Here is a 17520-nt window from a genome sequence, read left to right as displayed (position 1 = left end):
TCAACCAGACACCAGTCACTGGTCCCGCTACATGTCGCTGATGTCTCCTGGCCTGCTGTGCTACTCGAGCAGCGCAGTGCGCAGGTTAATCCTGGCCAATATTACCCATGTCATGATGTCAATCCACTGTGCCATGGCATTTTCTTCACAATGTGGAGATGCTGGCATTGGACTGCGGTAAACACAGTAAGAAGTCTCGCAACGCCAGGTTAAAGTCCAATTGGACTTTAACCTGGTGTTGTGAGACTTCTTAGTATTTTCTTCACAAAACAGGTTCAAAATGCATGTCTGAGTGTTTGTTGGGGAAAGGGGTGGAAGGGGCTTCAATTTATGCTGCCATCAGTGCAGTGCTTTTACTAGCCACAGTTAAGTCAATATGGACACTAAGGTGAAAAGAAATAGAGTCTCCTTCTGGCCAGTCGCCACATAATGGAAAAACAGTTTAACCAGACTGGTAGCCAACTATGCTTTGGGACTGTTAAACAAAGTCTACTGGGGCTAACTTGGATTGTCCCCAAAATCCCACACAGGGGTGGTGGAGCACTATTAATCTGCATCCATTTAATGTAAGGCAGGCAACATGCAAACCTTCTCATTTGAAAGATTGCTGGGTGCAGCGGGTGTTAACCATACTGTTCATCTGCTGCAAGCATTAGCAGGGAGCCCAAAATTGCACATACTGGCCTGACCCTCATAAAATGGCTGGAGCAAATGCTAGCAGTCATGCAGAAAGTGAATTTGACCTGATCTGGGAAACAATGAAGAAACATAGGAAAGAGTGAGCTCCAAGATTTAGTGGGGCAAGTGGAAAATTGAAGCAATGTTCTGTATTTGTAGGGTGCCAGGAGATCCTCCAGCCATACACTCAGAAGTAAGCATAGCAGATAGCCATGGAGGTCATTGCCAGGAGTCAAGCCCTGAGGGCTGGGATTCAGGCCCTGCAAGAGGCAGAATGACCTCACATGACCGGCCACTGAAGTGGTCAAGATCAGTAAACACATTTTCAAATGCCATACCCCACCAACTGCACCACTACTCCACAACTGGAGCAAACCAGAGGGTAACAAATGTACTTTACACCCTAACCCATGAGGAGGAAACAGTGCTAGTCATTATTGAGATGCCATTGCTGAGACCATGGTCATCAGTGGGGCTGAAACCACTGCGGATAATGGTATCTTTATATTTAATCCTCCTTCCAACATTCTACTTCCCACTCATCGCACAATATTTTCTGATTTACTAGCTGCAGACGGTGTAACATGCACCTCTTATTTTTCCTTCCTTCCCACTCCAGAACCTTACCATGGTGCTTTTGTTCCTTTCAGATAACCAAGAGCTGCAACCTGGCCAGGCAGTGGAGGAACACCACTGGAGTCCTACAAGTCCAATGACACTACCATCACACCACTATCAAAATGATACACTGTCTCTCATTGAGGTTCAGGTAGGACAATTACTCCCTGAACAACGTATGGCTCCTGCTGAGCACCCTACCCCCCTCTTATTCCTCTCTCCCTACCAGCAGCTTATACTGTTCTGTGTGTCCTCTTCATTCTCCAAATTAGCCTACAAGGGAATACCCAATAGTTCACCAATATCTTAGAACAACTGGCTTTTGTAGATGTCTTGAAGTCAGCAAAAAGCCCTTCAGCACTTGCCACACTTCACACTATGGGCTTTTGACACTTGAACCAACAATAGAAAGCACCAAGCACTTGTTGAATCACAGCAGCAGCCGGTAGATAGATGTTTTGTGGTGCGATTTGCAGCTACATGGCTGGTAAAGGTGTCAACAGCTGCAGCATCGATTCAATGTGATGGGAAATTAAAGGTGATAGACTGATTCAAATTGTCGGTAACTTTCACTGCCGCAGCATCAATTATGCATTAAAGGAGAATACTATACATGCAATTTTCAGCATAGAGAGTTCTCTCCTTGATTCTCTTGGCAACTCAATTATGATTTCAAAAACAAAATGTTCGTCCTCACCCTGACTTGTTTCTCTTCTTTGCACACTCTAACCTTCTCATTAGGATTGTTTCTGGCGTGATTCACCCCACAAATGTGCTCACATACTATGGATGCCATGTTGGAACTTCAAGGGAGTGACCAAAATCTGGGCGTGGCAGGAATAGAAAATGAAGCCATTTTTCACCCTTCCAGTTTTTTTAATTCATTCGTGAGACATGGGCATCACTGACTGGCCAGCATTTATTGCCCATCCCTAGTTGCCCTTGGAGAGTCAACCACATTGCTGTGGCTCTGGAGTCACATGTAGGTCAGACCAGATAAGGACAGCAGATTTCCTTCCCTAAAGGACATTAGTGAACCAAATGGGTTTTTCTGACAATCGACAATGGTTTCATGGTCATTGGTAGATTTTTAATTCCAGATATTTCTTATTGAATTCTAATTCCACCGTCTGCCGTGGCGGGTTTTGAACCCGGGTCCCCAGAACATTAGCTGAGTTTCTGGATTAATAGTCTAGCGATACTACCACTAGGTCATCACCTCCCCATTTTACTGCCTATGTGACTATCACCGGGGTTGCAAGAATGAGAGGTCAAAGATCAATATAAAGAAGCAATAGTTTTCCTGCATTTATAAGACCCACTGTACTTTTCAATGCATTACATTTTCAAGGGTAATTAAGACACTCTGAACTAACCAGTTGTGGCAAAATGAAATTGCAGCATTTGGACCTTTTGGTACTAAACCAAAACTGAAGCACGAAGACTTGCTGCACCTTGCCTATTGAAAGTACAGTTGCAGCAACAGTCAATCAAATTTAGACAGGGCTCAAGTTCAGGTCATCAGAGGGATGCAGAGTTCATCTCCCAGGTCGTCAGTATCAGTACCTGGAAGATTGATCGATCATCCGTTCCGGGAGAGTCCCAGGAAATTCGGGAGGGTTGACAACTGCACATAGGAATTTAACCTGAGTGGATGAGATAGATTATTAAAAAGCACCCATGGCAATTGATCTACTTTCTTCCAATTGGAGCATCTGAAGTCCTAGCCTCAGCTGAGTTTTTCCATTAGGCAAGAAGTAAACTAAAAAACTGCAACAATCTGAGGCAGAAAATATTAGAGAAAATAGGTTCTTTATCAAAGACATAGCTATATATATATATATATAAAAATTCAAATTTGGAAAGCTTTGCCTTGACGGTTATTAACTGTACTTATGAATAATCTATGACATTGCTTCTTATAAGCCAGGGTTATAGAATCATAGAACCCCACAGTGCAGAAGGAGGCCATTTGGCCCATCGAGCCTGCACCAAACAACAATCCCACCCAGGCCCTATCCCTGTAACCCCTGTATTTATCCTGCTAATTCCCCTGACATTGAGGGGCAATTTAGCATGACCAATCAACTTAACCCACATATCTTTGGACTGTGGGAGGAAACCGGAGCACCCAGAGGAAACTCACGCAGACATGGGGAGAATGTGCAAACTCCATGCGAACAGTAATCCAAGGCCGGAATTGAATTCAGGTCCCCGGCACTGTGAGGCAGCAATTATAACCATTATACCATTGTGCTGCCCACAACACATTATGGGGGTGAGGTATTAAACTGAGGAAAGGCTACATATGTCTGATGGGGGAAAAAAATGAAAAGAAATTTCTAAGACTTTTACTCAGAGATAAGGAACAAGTAATTGTTAATTTGTGAAAGTTAAATAATTAATTTCCCTTATCCATCGCAGCTTCAGAAGTAAATCTTTGTGTAAGCAAGCATTGTTTCTTTAGTTCTCACTATAAACATCATAAAAATCCACAGTCTCTCTTCATCTCTGAACTCGCTTGTAAAATATGTATTATGTTGGAAACCTTATTTTGAACTCATAGCTGGTGACTAAAGGGGAAAAACTGAGAATTGTCAAAACTGGTTACTGAAATAGAAACAGAAAATGCTGGCAACACTCAGTGGATCAGTTAGACTCTGTGGAGGGAGAAACAGATGTTTCAGATCAATGACCTGTTAGCAAAACAGAGGAACTTTAAGTGGTTGATTGGCTGTGATTCTGTTCTCTTTCATTGGTCGAGATTGCACAGAAACAAATTCTTTAGTAATTCCCAATTGGCTATTGTTGGGATTATTGATCATTATTTTGCAAATGTTATAGATTTGTGGTTCGTTATTGTCTTGTGAGTGTAAAATGGAGCAAGACGAATGGTAATTTGAAGATGGTAATTGGTAATTGGATGCCATAAATACTTGAAACGCAAAAGTCTAAGGTGCAAATTGGAGATTGGATAAAGTTTTTATAATATTAGTTAACTAGCTCTGTGCTGCATATAGGGTTGATCTTGAAATCAAACAGGTTGAACGGGTGGGTGGGAATTACTGAACCATGGAAAGGAAGGGCAGGGGCGAGAAAGGGGTTAGGAAGGTAAGGGTAAGGAGAGGACAAATGAAGAGGAGAGATGAGCAAGAGGGCAAGGTGCATGAGAAGTACAAGGTGGGCAGGATCTGAGTGGAGAGGGGAAGAGGAAATAAGAGGTGGATGAGAATAGGGCGCCAAGGATTCCAAGGATGATAGAAACTAACAGTGGTAATGATACCTCAGTAGCTGAAGGGGGTGGAAAACTACTTCACTGAAGGAGTCAGGAAGCAACTTTGGAGAAGTACTTTTTGATTTGGTTTATTATTGTCACATGTATTAGTATACATTGAAAAGTATTGTTTCTTGCGCGCTATACAGACAAAGCATACTATACATAGGGAAGGAAAGGAGAGAGTGCAGAATGTTCTGCAAGTACTTCTAACCTTAAAAGGTTAGCCTTTTAGTCTTAAAAAGGCTAGCCTTAAAAAGTATTTTTTATGGTACAAAATGAGTGCCTAGAAATGCATAAAAGGCAAAGGGTTCACTAGTGCAATTATCCAATGATGATCAGCACAACAAGGGACAGCATCAATAAAACAGGATCAGAAAGAAAGGCAAGAATAAGTGGAAATCCAGTTGGCTTGGATAAAACAGAAACAAAGAGATACAAAGAATAAGAAGTGCAAAATAAAACACATGAAAAGCTTGCAAGGGATATCAAAGTTAACATTTATGAATATATAAACAGAATGAGAGTGATAAATGGAAATGTGGGCCCATTAAAAATGAATGTTAGTGAGACTGTGATGGATAGTAAGGAAGGGCAGACATGTTAAATTAATCCTTGTTTGCGAGAGAAACAAGAGAACAAAATACTTGTGACTAAAGGGAACCTAAAAATAAGCCAAAGAGGAAATTAAACAGCCCAGATTTTTAAGTAGTTTTGGAGACTCCATGGACCTTTAGAAATGATGGCAGTATCCAGATCTGGAAATTCCATCTGTATATCCGACAGTTCCAATTTTTGCTGATTGAGAAAAGGGGGAGGGGTATGACTCATACATGAGGGAAACCCAAACGCAGCAGGACAATTTAAAATTGGTGCTGAGTTCATACGGACCCCATTTTTGCTGCAACAATGGTCTTAACCTTTCATGTGGTTATTACAACCTTAGGCAGTAGTCATAAATGCTCTTAAAGGGTGGATAAAGTCTGCAGAACAGCCAAGCTGTGCAGTTGTTTCAATGTTCAGCTTTTTAAAAATAAAAAAATAGGCTGCTTGTGTCTTTTAGAGTTGAGAAAAATCTATTCTCGCAGTTACAATAGTTACTAGTTGACGCTATCTCAAGAGCTAACATTATGTAATTATTAATGCTTGGCTGCTCAACAACCTATCATTATCTTAGGAGGAGATCCTAAATTCACAATTTAATTGACAGCTCAAGAGGTTATTGAAAGATCAATTGCATTTGAGGTGGGGCGAGAAATAGATGTCTGCTTTTTATCAGGAAATAAGTACTCAGGATTTAAATGTTTTAAATTAGCTTCTGTGAATGTAAGTGTTTTTTTTTAGTACAATGAAAGCTGTAGATATTTAGATATTTATTTTATTTCATCTCAACATGGCTCCTGAGGTGTGCCCATGATGAATATCGAGTGAGATGGCATGAAATGTGTAAGGGCAAAGATTGGTGGCGGGTTGTCATGAGTTGACATTAAGTTGGTGTGAGGGATAAAAGGGGCCATGCGAGTGGGTGCTTGTGTTAACATGTAGGGTATGAGGGGCATAGGGGGTGGGTGGAATGAGTTAACATGGATTGAGTATGGAGAGTGGGTGGGAGGATGAGGGGGTGCGAGGGCTGAAGGCCAGAGGGTCTAATATTTTGCAAAATATGAGGACAACATCCCAGAGAACCTGACTTGGCACTCGGCAGTCCTTGTGATTGTCTCTGATCTATATGTGGTGATATATGTCCACCAACCGCCCTCCACCCCGCCTCACAGATGGTAGTTGATGAGGCTGCATGAATGCAATGGCCTGTTCCAGATGGCATGTTGTGCTCCCCAACACAAAATATCCTACAAGCCTGTTGCCTCAGAGTCACACTGGTGTGCCATACTGTAGACAGCCGTGAATGTCCGATGCAAGGCTTAATGCATTGCCACACTCTGAGGTGGGTGGAAAGAGGGCAGGTGGAACAGCAAAGGATCCTGGCAAAGATGGTGCCTGTCAGTCATCCCCTGAGGCATTATACCATCTGAGTCAATGCAGAATATTGTGAGCAGCTAGTGCTGCCATTTCCATGACTATGTTTTGTGAGGCTTTTTTAATCTTAATTTTGTAGAGTATGCTCCTTCAATACAATGTGACTAGGCAGCAGAAATCTACATTTTCCCCTGGAAGACCAATGATAGGCCACTGTTTCCAGTGTTGGGACATTTATTATATCTGACCATTGCTTCTAAATGTAAAACAATTATCATGCAGCATCTCTGGCATTTTTCTGACCCACCCACCTCCCAACCCATCACTCCAGGGCCAGAAAGATCCCAGCCCATTTCTCTCAGGGTTCTGCAGATGTCCAGTCAAATTAAAAAAAAGATCAGGCAAGTTTTCAAGAAAATTCAGACCAATCAGGCGGAATCTTAACAAATAATGGCAGAGTGTTTCTGGGGGAGCTTTCTTTCTAGTTTATGTCTGATCAATTTTCTCTCCAGGTCTTACGACACTATGTCAAAAAAAGGGTCGTCTTCCACGCCATCATACAGGGGCACAGGACCTTAACATGCTGGCAAAACCCCGCTGCTCGGAGATCGGGTGCAATCTTGAAAAGGCGCCTCAATCAGAACCTGAATAAACCTCCCCCCAGCCCACCACAGAGGTCTCAGGGGCCCACTACCCCAACCCCCCCTTGATCATTGACCCCTTCTCCTCCACTCCCCCCCCCCCCACCCCAATCATTGGTACCTTCGCACCTTCTCCCTCCCCTCCCGCCCCCACAGCCTGAGCCATGACTCACATCCTTGCCATGGTGTCAAACTGTGGCAGTGCCAACCTGAGCCAAGGGGCAGTGCCATGAGGCATTGCTGGGCTACTGCCTGGCCATGTCCCTCTTCCCTGGGGGCTATAACTTTATTTCCTATACGGAGACCCTATGACAGGTTAACGTATCGGTGAACCTGTTGCAAATGGAGCCTTCTGAATATCCGGTGTGGGCTGGGGGTTGTGGGAGAGACTCCCAGAGAGTGTTCAGGATAATGACATACTAATGTATTAAAATGAGCTTTCTGCAGTCCATTGCACCGGCGAGAGGTTGGTAAGATCGGAACTCGGAAACTTGCCAGGGCGAATCGCGTTTTCTGGATTTTGAATACGCACTGCCATTTTCACAGCCGGAGAGAGCGGGCTCAAAATCACCCCCATCCTGTGCAAATCATCAACTAGTTTTCACCTTTGTTTTGTACAGTGCCATCATCCAGTTCCTAAACCTGTCAAGGCTTTACACTATTTAACATCCTTTCTCTCTTAAGATATTGATGGATCTGTGTGCATTTGTAGTACTCAGAGTTTCAACATTAGGGGTGGAATTTTCCGGCCACATTCGTCCCAAGACCGGAAAATCCCACCCCAGGCCAATGGATCTTTGCATGGACCATGCAAAGGTCCATTGATCTTGGGCAGGATTTTCCAGGGGAAGAAAAAGAATCTAGGGCAGAATTTTCCCGTCCCATCCGCTACGATTCCTGTAGCAGGTGGAACAGGGAAATTCCACCCTTGATTTCTTTCTCTTTTCCCCAGCAGCTAAGATAATTAAGTTTCTTTTAAAAAGGAAAGTTTTCTCCACTGTGCTAATCACCGCAATATCGCGGAGACATTTATAATGAGCACATTCATGACTTTGTTATTTTTAGCCCACAGAGGAAAACTTTATCCATGTAGCCATTTAAAGGGACAAAGTCACACACACCACTCTACATTTACAAATATTTTTGAAGAAAGATAACTTTAACAAGTTAATAAAAAACTTAATAATCTGGAACATGCGAACATACAGGATCACAATAGTAATGATGAGACTAATTTAAAAGTATTAAAATTTACATTCCATCAACTGAGAACCAAGCTATTTCACAAAGATAGTACAAACAGAAAATGTTGGATAAACTCAGCAGGTCTGGCAGCATCTGTGGGGAGAGAAACAGTTAATGTTTTGAGTCCATACGACACTTCTACAGAAACTTCCAGGCCTGCTGAGTTTATCCAACATTTTCTGTTTTTATTTCTGATTTCCAGCATTGCAGTATTTCACTTTTATTTCACAAAGGTTTCGGTTTGTAACTATTTTCCCCCAAATTTTGAGCTTAGATAAAATCAACTATTTGTTACCAAGGTTAAGACCTGATTAGAAGTTAGAATCCTTAAAATTGCCATTTTAAACTTGTGGAAGTATTTACCTCCAAAATGATACTTGGTGCAAAATTAAATGTTTCATTTCAATCTGCTTTGCAATGAGCAGTAATGCACTGTGATGACACTTGTAGGCTTGAAGAACATTTTGTTTATTGTAACATGAATCTGTGTGGACACTTTTTTGCCAAATGAGTGAAATTCCTGTTTTCAAAGTAGTTGACTTGAATTTTGATCTTACATTTTTACTTGCATTCACTTCCATTATAATTAGCGACAGACATTTCTAAATTGCCAGAGAACTGATTGTTTTTATTCCTTGCCAAACGTCTATGATTTCTCTCAGTTTTCTTTGCATCTCACCTGTAACGGGTTCAAAAGCAGTTCCATCTTCTTCATTCCCACAACACAAAAGGTTTGCGCTAACTAGCTGTTTGCCACAGCACTGCTGGTTAAAACCATCATGAAGTGAATTTCCACAACAGATCTGGCCGTCCCCTTCAAAGTATGGGCTTCCACCGCAGCATGAATCGCCAATTCCAACGGAGACTTGGTTTTGCTGCACATTAGGGCAGCAAACTTCACCTGGAAACAAATATTTAGCACATTATTATAAAGAGATCAAATTAGGCATATCTCACTGTAAGTTTTATAAAATCTTGCAGATGTTCTCAACTCTTTTTATCATTTGAAGTGTATCCCAAGTACCTTGGCCTGATATCAATTTTACAATGGTCGAATTTTATTATCATCATTAATAATCTTACGTATGGAAAGCTTTTAATTGAATAAAGGCACATGTTAAGTGAAAAAAAAATCAAAGGACAGGCTTAGAAGTAGATAAAACAGTTCTGATCATACAAAGTCTACCTTGTGAGCAGGACTGAATTGGGGAAAACAGCACCTAATTTTACAATCTCACCTTGGAAGTTTTGAACTAAATTTGGGGAACAGCCACAGAATATCAAATTTCCTTCGCCTGAAATTTATATTTAATCTACTCTTTCGAGATCACGGGCAAGATTCTCTTCAGTGTGTTTCTCGCCGGTGGGAGGTGGGGTGCCTTGCGCTGGTGGTGGGATCCTCTGGTACCCCACCCTCCACTGTCAATGGGGATTCCAATTGAAGCCACCCCATGCCGCTGGGAAACCTATGGCAGGGGGTATGCCACCGGCAGGACCAGAACATTCTGCCGGGGTGAACGGCCGGAGAGTTCCGGGCCACAGAACAAAAAAACCCTCTGGGATTTCTATTTCTCATCATGCTAAACACCAACAAAGCACAGAATTGCAGAATACAAAAAATTAAAAACTTTAGCGGGTTCATTGTTATCACTAGTTGCTGTGCCATTTGTCTATTCACATACCCAAAAGATCTTTACGAACATTAGAAGACTGGAAGTTCATGGGTAATGTTGCAACCTAGAATTTGGCAGGGGTGTGATTTTTGATGATCATATATGTTGACAGATTTTAGCACTGCAGTTAGAATGCTGTAACTATGCAGAGGTCGATTGGTTTTTCTTCCAGCAGCTCTGTCTGCGGCACTTGATATACTTAAGAGCTTGAGGTTCATTTGTGCAGTAAGGGGAAACAAAGTATTCCTGGCACTTAATCATGCTAAAAATGTCAAGTGCTGAATGTCAGTGTACAGTTTAACAACAGAGCTTGCAAAAATTTAGTCTCGCCTACCTGGCAGAACTCTAACGAAATAAATCCCGCAGCATTGAAACCCAGACTGAAACGTGTGGAGAAGCCCACCACAACAAACTGTGGAGGAATTCAAACTCGAGGCAATGTATCTGTCTTCACAGCAAGAGTGGTTTGGCTGACTGCTGTACAGCACTCCATCACAGCAAACCTATTAAGAACATTATGGAACATTTCATGCAAAACACATCATCAGTTTTCCCACAGTAACAACTGAGTAAAACTTGAGTAGTAATGAATCTGCTCAGCTATAAAGTAGGGACTCAGTGAATCAAGAAAGGGTTTAGAATGGTTCAAATCTGCTCAACAAACTAACCTTTACATTTCTGACTATGACAAATGACTCCAGCCACTGGTTCACATGTATATTTTTCAACAAAAGCTTGGGTCTAACACTGTGGTTTTTAATTTTGATATAGTGAGAAATCTCGTTGAGCTAAGCAATTGTGAGAAGACGTTAATGGTACTTGATGTGACTGCAAAAGAAAGGCTTACATATCATGGTCAGTGAAGAAATAAAAGATGATGGGAGTGAAGTGAGATAGTGCCCACCTACAGGGTGTGAACAGGGCACAGAAAGCAATCCCTGTGCCAAAACGCATAGGCCCAAGGCCCAACTGAACCTTGGGCTTGATTTATATTTGACTGGTGAGTTGCACACTCCTGCTGTCTCCAGGCTGGCTGCTCACAGGTGAAACAGATGCAAAATTTGAGCTGCCGTTGTGCTGGAAGAGGCCCTCGAATAGGCCTTGAGAGAAAGATTGAGAGGCAGAGGGGTGATTGGGAGAGAGGGTGCTGTGCAATTGTGAGAGAGGGGAGGTTAATCAAGAATGGTTCGATCAGGAAGAAGGGAGGGAAGTGAGAATGGGAGGTGGGGATGAGTATTCTTCTATCTGCACTACATGAGTGAATAGTTTAATGTCATTCATTGCCTGGTCTCATCCATGAAGAATGTCCATATAGGGAAAATGGCGATTGGCATATCTGTGAAAGTGTAATGTCCAATAGGGAACAGTAGTAAAATAAAGGGGAGTAAATTATAGTAAAAAGCAGGGAAAACTGAAAATGTACAATATCCATCATCTCCCCATCAGCTCTGATGATTAATATTGTGGAATAATCTTTGCTACAGTGCTAAATTTAACATCTTCCAATTTGTTCTCAATCTTTTCCCATCTTCAGTATAAATGTTATCCTCCTTAATTCAGATAGTCTAACTGACATTGTCTCCAATGATATATCAGTGGTATTTTTTTGTTAAGCCACATTTCAGCAACTTTTCTCTTTCCAGAATCATTTTCCACTCTCCCTGGCATAAGACATCCTATTCAGGAAGTCTGAATGTCAATATGAGTTCCGATTTGAATTCCATCTCAGGTTTCTTACTTGGCTCTATGCTATAGCTATCAGATTGTCTGCAATGCAGCCCTAATACAAATACTCATGTTTCGAGGGACCACACTCAACAGCAAGAATGGTACAAGCGTGACTATAGATTTGACTCTGAAGCTATTTTTAAAGATTGCTCATGCCTGTGTCAACTAAAAACTTGCCTTTAAAGGAGCAATCCTTTTAAAACAATTTTAAACAACCAATTGTTATTTTCTTGAACAATTTGAAAATAACTTACATTTGGAAAGTCTTGGTTGAAAAAATAATGTATTTACCATTAGCATTCCTGTCAAAGAAGTAAAATACTAAAGATTATTCCACAGCAGATTTTTCCTGCTTTTTACCAGAATTTATTCCCCTTTATTTTTCTACTGTCCTCTATTGAACATTACACTTTCACAGATATGCCAATCGCCATTTTTCCTACGTGGACATTCTTAATGTATGAGACCAGGCAGTGAATGAAAATGCACACATTAATGATTAAAATCAGTTCTCCGAGGGTTTAGACGACCCAAACTGAGGCTTTCCTCAACTTCGCCAACAGGGGCAGCACAGTGGCACGGTAGTTAGCACTGCTGCCTCACAGCACCAGGGACTCGGGTTCGATTCCCAGTTTGGGTCACTGTCTGTGTGGAGTTTGCACCTTCTCCCTGTATCTGTGTGGGTTTTCTCCGGGTGCTCCGGTTTCCTCCCACACTCCAAAGATGTACAGGTTGGTGGATTTGGCCATGCCAAATTCAACAAAACAAAGGAGATTGTCATCAACTTCAGGAAGCGTAGAGGAGAACATGCCCCTGTCTACATAAGCGGGGACGAAGTAGAAAGGGACGAGAGCTTCAAGTTTTTAGGTGTCCAGATCACCAACAACCTGTCCTTGTCCCCCCATGCCAACACTGTAGTTAAGAAAGCCCACCAATGCTTCTACTTTCTTAGAAGGCTAAGGAAATTTGGCATGTCAGCTACTCTCACTAACTTTTATAGATGCACCATAGCAAGCATTCTTTCTGGTTGTTTCACAGTTTGGTATAGCTCCTCCTCTGCCCAAGACCGCAAGGAACTACAAAAGGTCGTGAATGTAGCCCAGTCCATCACCCAGCCTCCCGTCCATTGACTCTGTCTACACTTCCTATTGTCTCGGCAAAGCAGCCAGCATAATCAAGGACCCCGCGCACCCCAGACATTCTCTCTTCCACCTTCTTCTGTCGGAAAAAAGATACAAAAGTCTGAGGTCACGTACCAAATGGCTCAAGAACAGCTTCTTCCCTGCTGCCATCAGACTTTTGAATAGACCTTTCTTGCATTAAGTTGATCTTTCTCTACATCCTAGCTGTGACTGTAAAACTACATTCCGCACTCTCTTGTTTCCTTCTCTATGAATGGTATGCTTTGTCTGCATAGCATGCAAGAAACAATACTTTTCACTGTATCCCGATACATGTGACAATAATAAATCAAATCAAATCAAAATCAAATTGTCCCTTAGTGTCAGTGGGACTAGCTAAGGTAAATGCATGGGATAATGGGGATAAGGACGAGGTGGAATTGTGGTCGGTGCAGACTCGATGGGCCAAATGGCCTCCTCCTGCACTGTAGGATTCTATGATACTAAAAAATTCTATGATACTAATCTTATTTTAAGTAAAGACATTTTAATATGCTGCACAATAATTCAAAAATAAATAATAGTTTGATGCAGGATTCCCCAATATATTTCACTTTCAAAGTGATTGTTATTCAGTCAAACCAATCTCATTTTGTTCAACAACTAAACACCATTCACAACCTTGAACATAAAATTTCCTAAGCGAAGACTTCTTCTGAGCATGAGGGGGGTAATTTTAGCCCCTGCTCCAGCCCACGATCCTGCTGGCCTTCCAGGATAGGCGGGTGAGTGTTGGAAATGGGCTACAATTGAAAAAAATGTGAAACCTGACAGGTAGAAATCTAACCAGTAGAGTTGGCTGAGGAGAATCAGTGGATGTGGTTTATTTTTTTTCACTTTTCACTGTATGCTAATACATGTGACAATTAATAAATCAAATCAAAATCAAATCAAATTTAGACTTTCAAAAGGCTTTCGACAAGGTGTCACATGACAGACTATTATGTAAAGCTAAATCACATGGGAACGCAGGTAATGTCTTGAGATGGATAGAAAGCTGATAGGAAGCAAAGAATTGGCATAAATGGATCTTTTTCTGATTGGCAGGCAGTGCCTAGTGGGGTTCCACGAGGATCTATGCTAGGACCCCAACTGTTCACATTATACCTTAATGATTTGGAAGAGGGAACTGAATGTATTATCTCCAAATTTGCAGATGATACAAAGTTGGGTGGGAGGGTGAACTGTGCGGAGGATGCAGAGATGCTTCAGTGTGATTTGGACAGGCTGAATGTGTGGGCATCTGCATGGCAGATGCAGTATACTGTGGGTAAATGTGAGGTTATCCACTTTCGTAGCAATAATAGGAAGACAGATTATTACTTGAATGGGTGTAACTTGAGAGAGGTGGATACTCAACAAGACCTTGGAGTCCTCGTGCATCGGTCACTGAAATTAAGCATGCAGGTACAGTAGGCAGTAAAGAAGGCAAATGGTATGTTGGCCTTCATAGCGAGAGGATTTGAGTATAGGTATAGAGATGTTTTGCTGCAATTGTGTAGGGTGTTGGTGAGGCCATATCTGGAGTATTGTGTGCAGTTCTTATGTCTTTAGCTGGGGAATTATATCCTTGTTATAGAGGGAATACAGCGAAGGTTTACCAGGCTGATTCCTGGGATGGCAGGTCTGTCATATGAGGAGATGTGAAGCCAGTTAGGATTATATTCACTGGAGTTTAGAAGAGTGAGAGGTGAAATTCTAACAGTGTTAGACAGGGTAGATTCAAAAAGAATGTTCCCAATGGTGGGGGAGTCCAAAACTAGGGGTCATAGTTTGAGGATAAGGGGTAAACCTTTTAGAACTGAAGTGAGGAGAAATTTCTTCACCCAGAGGGTGTTGAATGTGTGGAAATCATTACCACAGAATGTAGTTGAGGCCAAAACGTTGTCTGAGTTCAAGAAGAAATTAGATACAGCTCTTGGGGTTAAAGGGATATGGGAGGAAGCGGGGGGTTCAGGATATTGAATTTGATGATCAGCCACGATCAAAATGAATAGCGGAGCACGCTTGAAGGGCTGAATGGCCTACTCCTGCTTCTAATTTCTATGTTTCTAACCTTTGGTAAATTTGCATACTTCCAGTTTAATCACAGCGGGTTTGGGGTTGGACGAGTAATCTGCTCACGAGAGGCAGGTCAGTAATTATAATATTGAAATGAAGTTCCATGCCTCAGATCCTGGGAACTATTTGAAGTTAATGGGCTGTAGGCTGGTCTACCTGGGCTCAGTAAACCCAGCAGCTAAAGGCTATGTGCACATTCCAAGTTGCAAGTAACTCACCCACTATATTGGGTAATTAAAGGTTGAAGCAAGGGCATCCAGAACGATAGCTGAAACAGGCATTACCTCCTTTTTACATGTAACTAGAAGCTCAGAAGGCTCAGGTTCTCGCAGCAGTTAGACACAGCCTGCTGTAAGCAGACCTCCCCCCAGAAGCTGCAGGGGGCCATGAGATGCCCATGGCTATCAAGGAGACTACAGCCCTCAATTCCTTCACATCTGCCTTCTTTCATTCGTTGACATCTGTAGGATCTAATGTAGTCCACAATTGCATCATCTAGGTTGCCAATACCTTGTATCGGAGGACTCAATGATAATCACTTTGATACCAGTCGAACCCAGAGGGATGCTGGCTTTGCTTCACTCTACGATCTCCATAGCTCCTTGTGTTGGGGGGGGGGGGGGGGTCATAAACTGCACTCATGTGGCAATGAAGGCACCATCATATCAGCTAAGTGTCTTTGTTGAACGGGATGGCTTCTACTCCCTTTAATGTGCAGCTAGTGTGTGAAATCCACAAAAAAGATAATGAAGGTTTGTGCCATGTATCCAGCGAGCTGCCATAACCCATTCATCCTTTGGCAGTTTCATGCACTGTAGGTATTCTCTCCATCAGACAGACTCAGCAGTTGGCTCCTGGGAGCCAAGGGATACTCACTGAAGATCCCATTACTAGCTCAAGATGGGGTTCTGGTGCTTTGGAAATACTCTTCAATATGCCCCAACAAGGGTGTCCAAGGCTGTTGTGGCTCCGCTCTGCCCTCTTCACAACATGGTTCTACAGAGAGAACTGGAGCTGGTGCAAGAAGAAGGTGGAAATCACCTTGCAACCTTGCCAGGGGAGGAGGAAGATGTGCTGTTGGCACCGATAGGTATAGAGCTGCCGATCAGAGAAATCCATGATAATCCTATCTAGGAATTGTTACAATTATGAGATTTATAAGATTCTTATGGCCTGAATCTTCAGGATGATGGGGAATGCATCCTCACTAACTCCAACAGGCCCACTGCCATTTCACGCTCTAATTCCACTGGCACCCCAACATCTCCCTGCAGCCACAGAGCCAATCATTCTATTCACAACCTTTCATCCTCATCAAGGTTGCTCGTTCCATTGACAGAATGAAACCGATTAGGGTCAATGAAGGACCCAACAAAGTAGAGCCATGACAATGGATAGCTCACATAAAGTCATTCTTTCCTTAAAATAGGGAACATAAGGTGGGTGCGGTTAGCAAAGACCTAGAAGTGGGGATGTGTGATACTGCCATGGGCATTTCCTCCATCTTCCCTCTCAGGACTCACCTGCACTTGCCTGCAAGTGAAAGAACACGTGGTTACATGTCAGTGTGGCATTCAACCACCATAGCAATGTTTTGATTGATGTTGTGTAATCTGGCAGTCAGAGTGCACAGGCCTTTGGTTTGGGACAATATGTGCTCAGTGGCCAGTGCATCTAACTGTTCATGAGGTTGGCCTCTCTTTCTACGGAGGTGATCATCAACGCAAATGCCTGGGACATAATGACACTCATGCTAGAGATGGACATCTCCATTTTCTGTACAGGGGTACACAATGACTCTGGAAATGTGGACACAATTCCTGCTGCTGCCACACAACTATCCTATTTGTGTGTAACTCCCAAGGCTCAGCACTTGTGTCCAGCTGAGCAGAGGTGTGTGTATCTGCGGTGATGGAGGACATGTAGGAGTCATGTGATGGTGCATCCTCTGAGCGCTGGTCCTCCTCCAATTTAGCATAGTGCAGATCATGGCATTTAGTGAGTTGGTGACATCAATTGAAGGTGGGTAACAGTTAAGTGCCAACTGCTAATGTGATACCAATTTTGTCGTCAAGTCTGGGCCATCCCCATCCTTTCATCGATATCAGCCTGTAGTGTTATCACCTTGGCACTCACCAGGGCCTTCTCCTCCACCACGATCAGGGTTGCCATGGCTGTACCTCCACCCCAGATATTCTAACACTCCCTGGAGTGGTGGGCTCTCTTCAAAGGCAAATAATGAGAAGTAAAAAATTTGCTGAGGATGAACTGTGAGGATTTGTGGAGCCTGACTGTGAGCAATATGTGTGGGAGGGAAATAGGGTGAGTCTCAGTGTGAATGCTGTCTGTCAAGACGGAGATTTGAGGAGATGTCTGGAGAGAAAGGAATGTGAGTGGCAGCAAGCTATATTAGTCAGAGGAGTGCTGTGCAGGAGAGTGTTCGG

At 42.7% G+C, this 17520-nt stretch overlaps 1 protein-coding gene across 1 annotated transcript in view; it reads right to left on the bottom strand.

Annotated features, from left to right (window-relative positions):
* The window catches only part of ush2a (Usher syndrome 2A (autosomal recessive, mild)), a 916330-nt gene that overhangs the window by 201383 nt on the left and 697427 nt on the right, over positions 1-17520 (bottom strand). Inside the window, exons 49-50 of the mRNA XM_078230465.1 lie at positions 10441-10609; positions 9113-9334 (exon numbers count right to left, since the gene is read on the bottom strand). Of these exons, the coding sequence (XP_078086591.1) occupies positions 9113-9334; positions 10441-10609 (391 nt within the window). The remainder of the gene's footprint in view (positions 1-9112; positions 9335-10440; positions 10610-17520) is intronic.

The sequence above is a fragment of the Mustelus asterias genome, chromosome 15 (assembly GCF_964213995.1).
Source record: "Mustelus asterias chromosome 15, sMusAst1.hap1.1, whole genome shotgun sequence".
NCBI lineage: Eukaryota > Metazoa > Chordata > Chondrichthyes > Carcharhiniformes > Triakidae > Mustelus > Mustelus asterias.
This window is presented reverse-complemented; position numbering and strand designations above follow the sequence as displayed.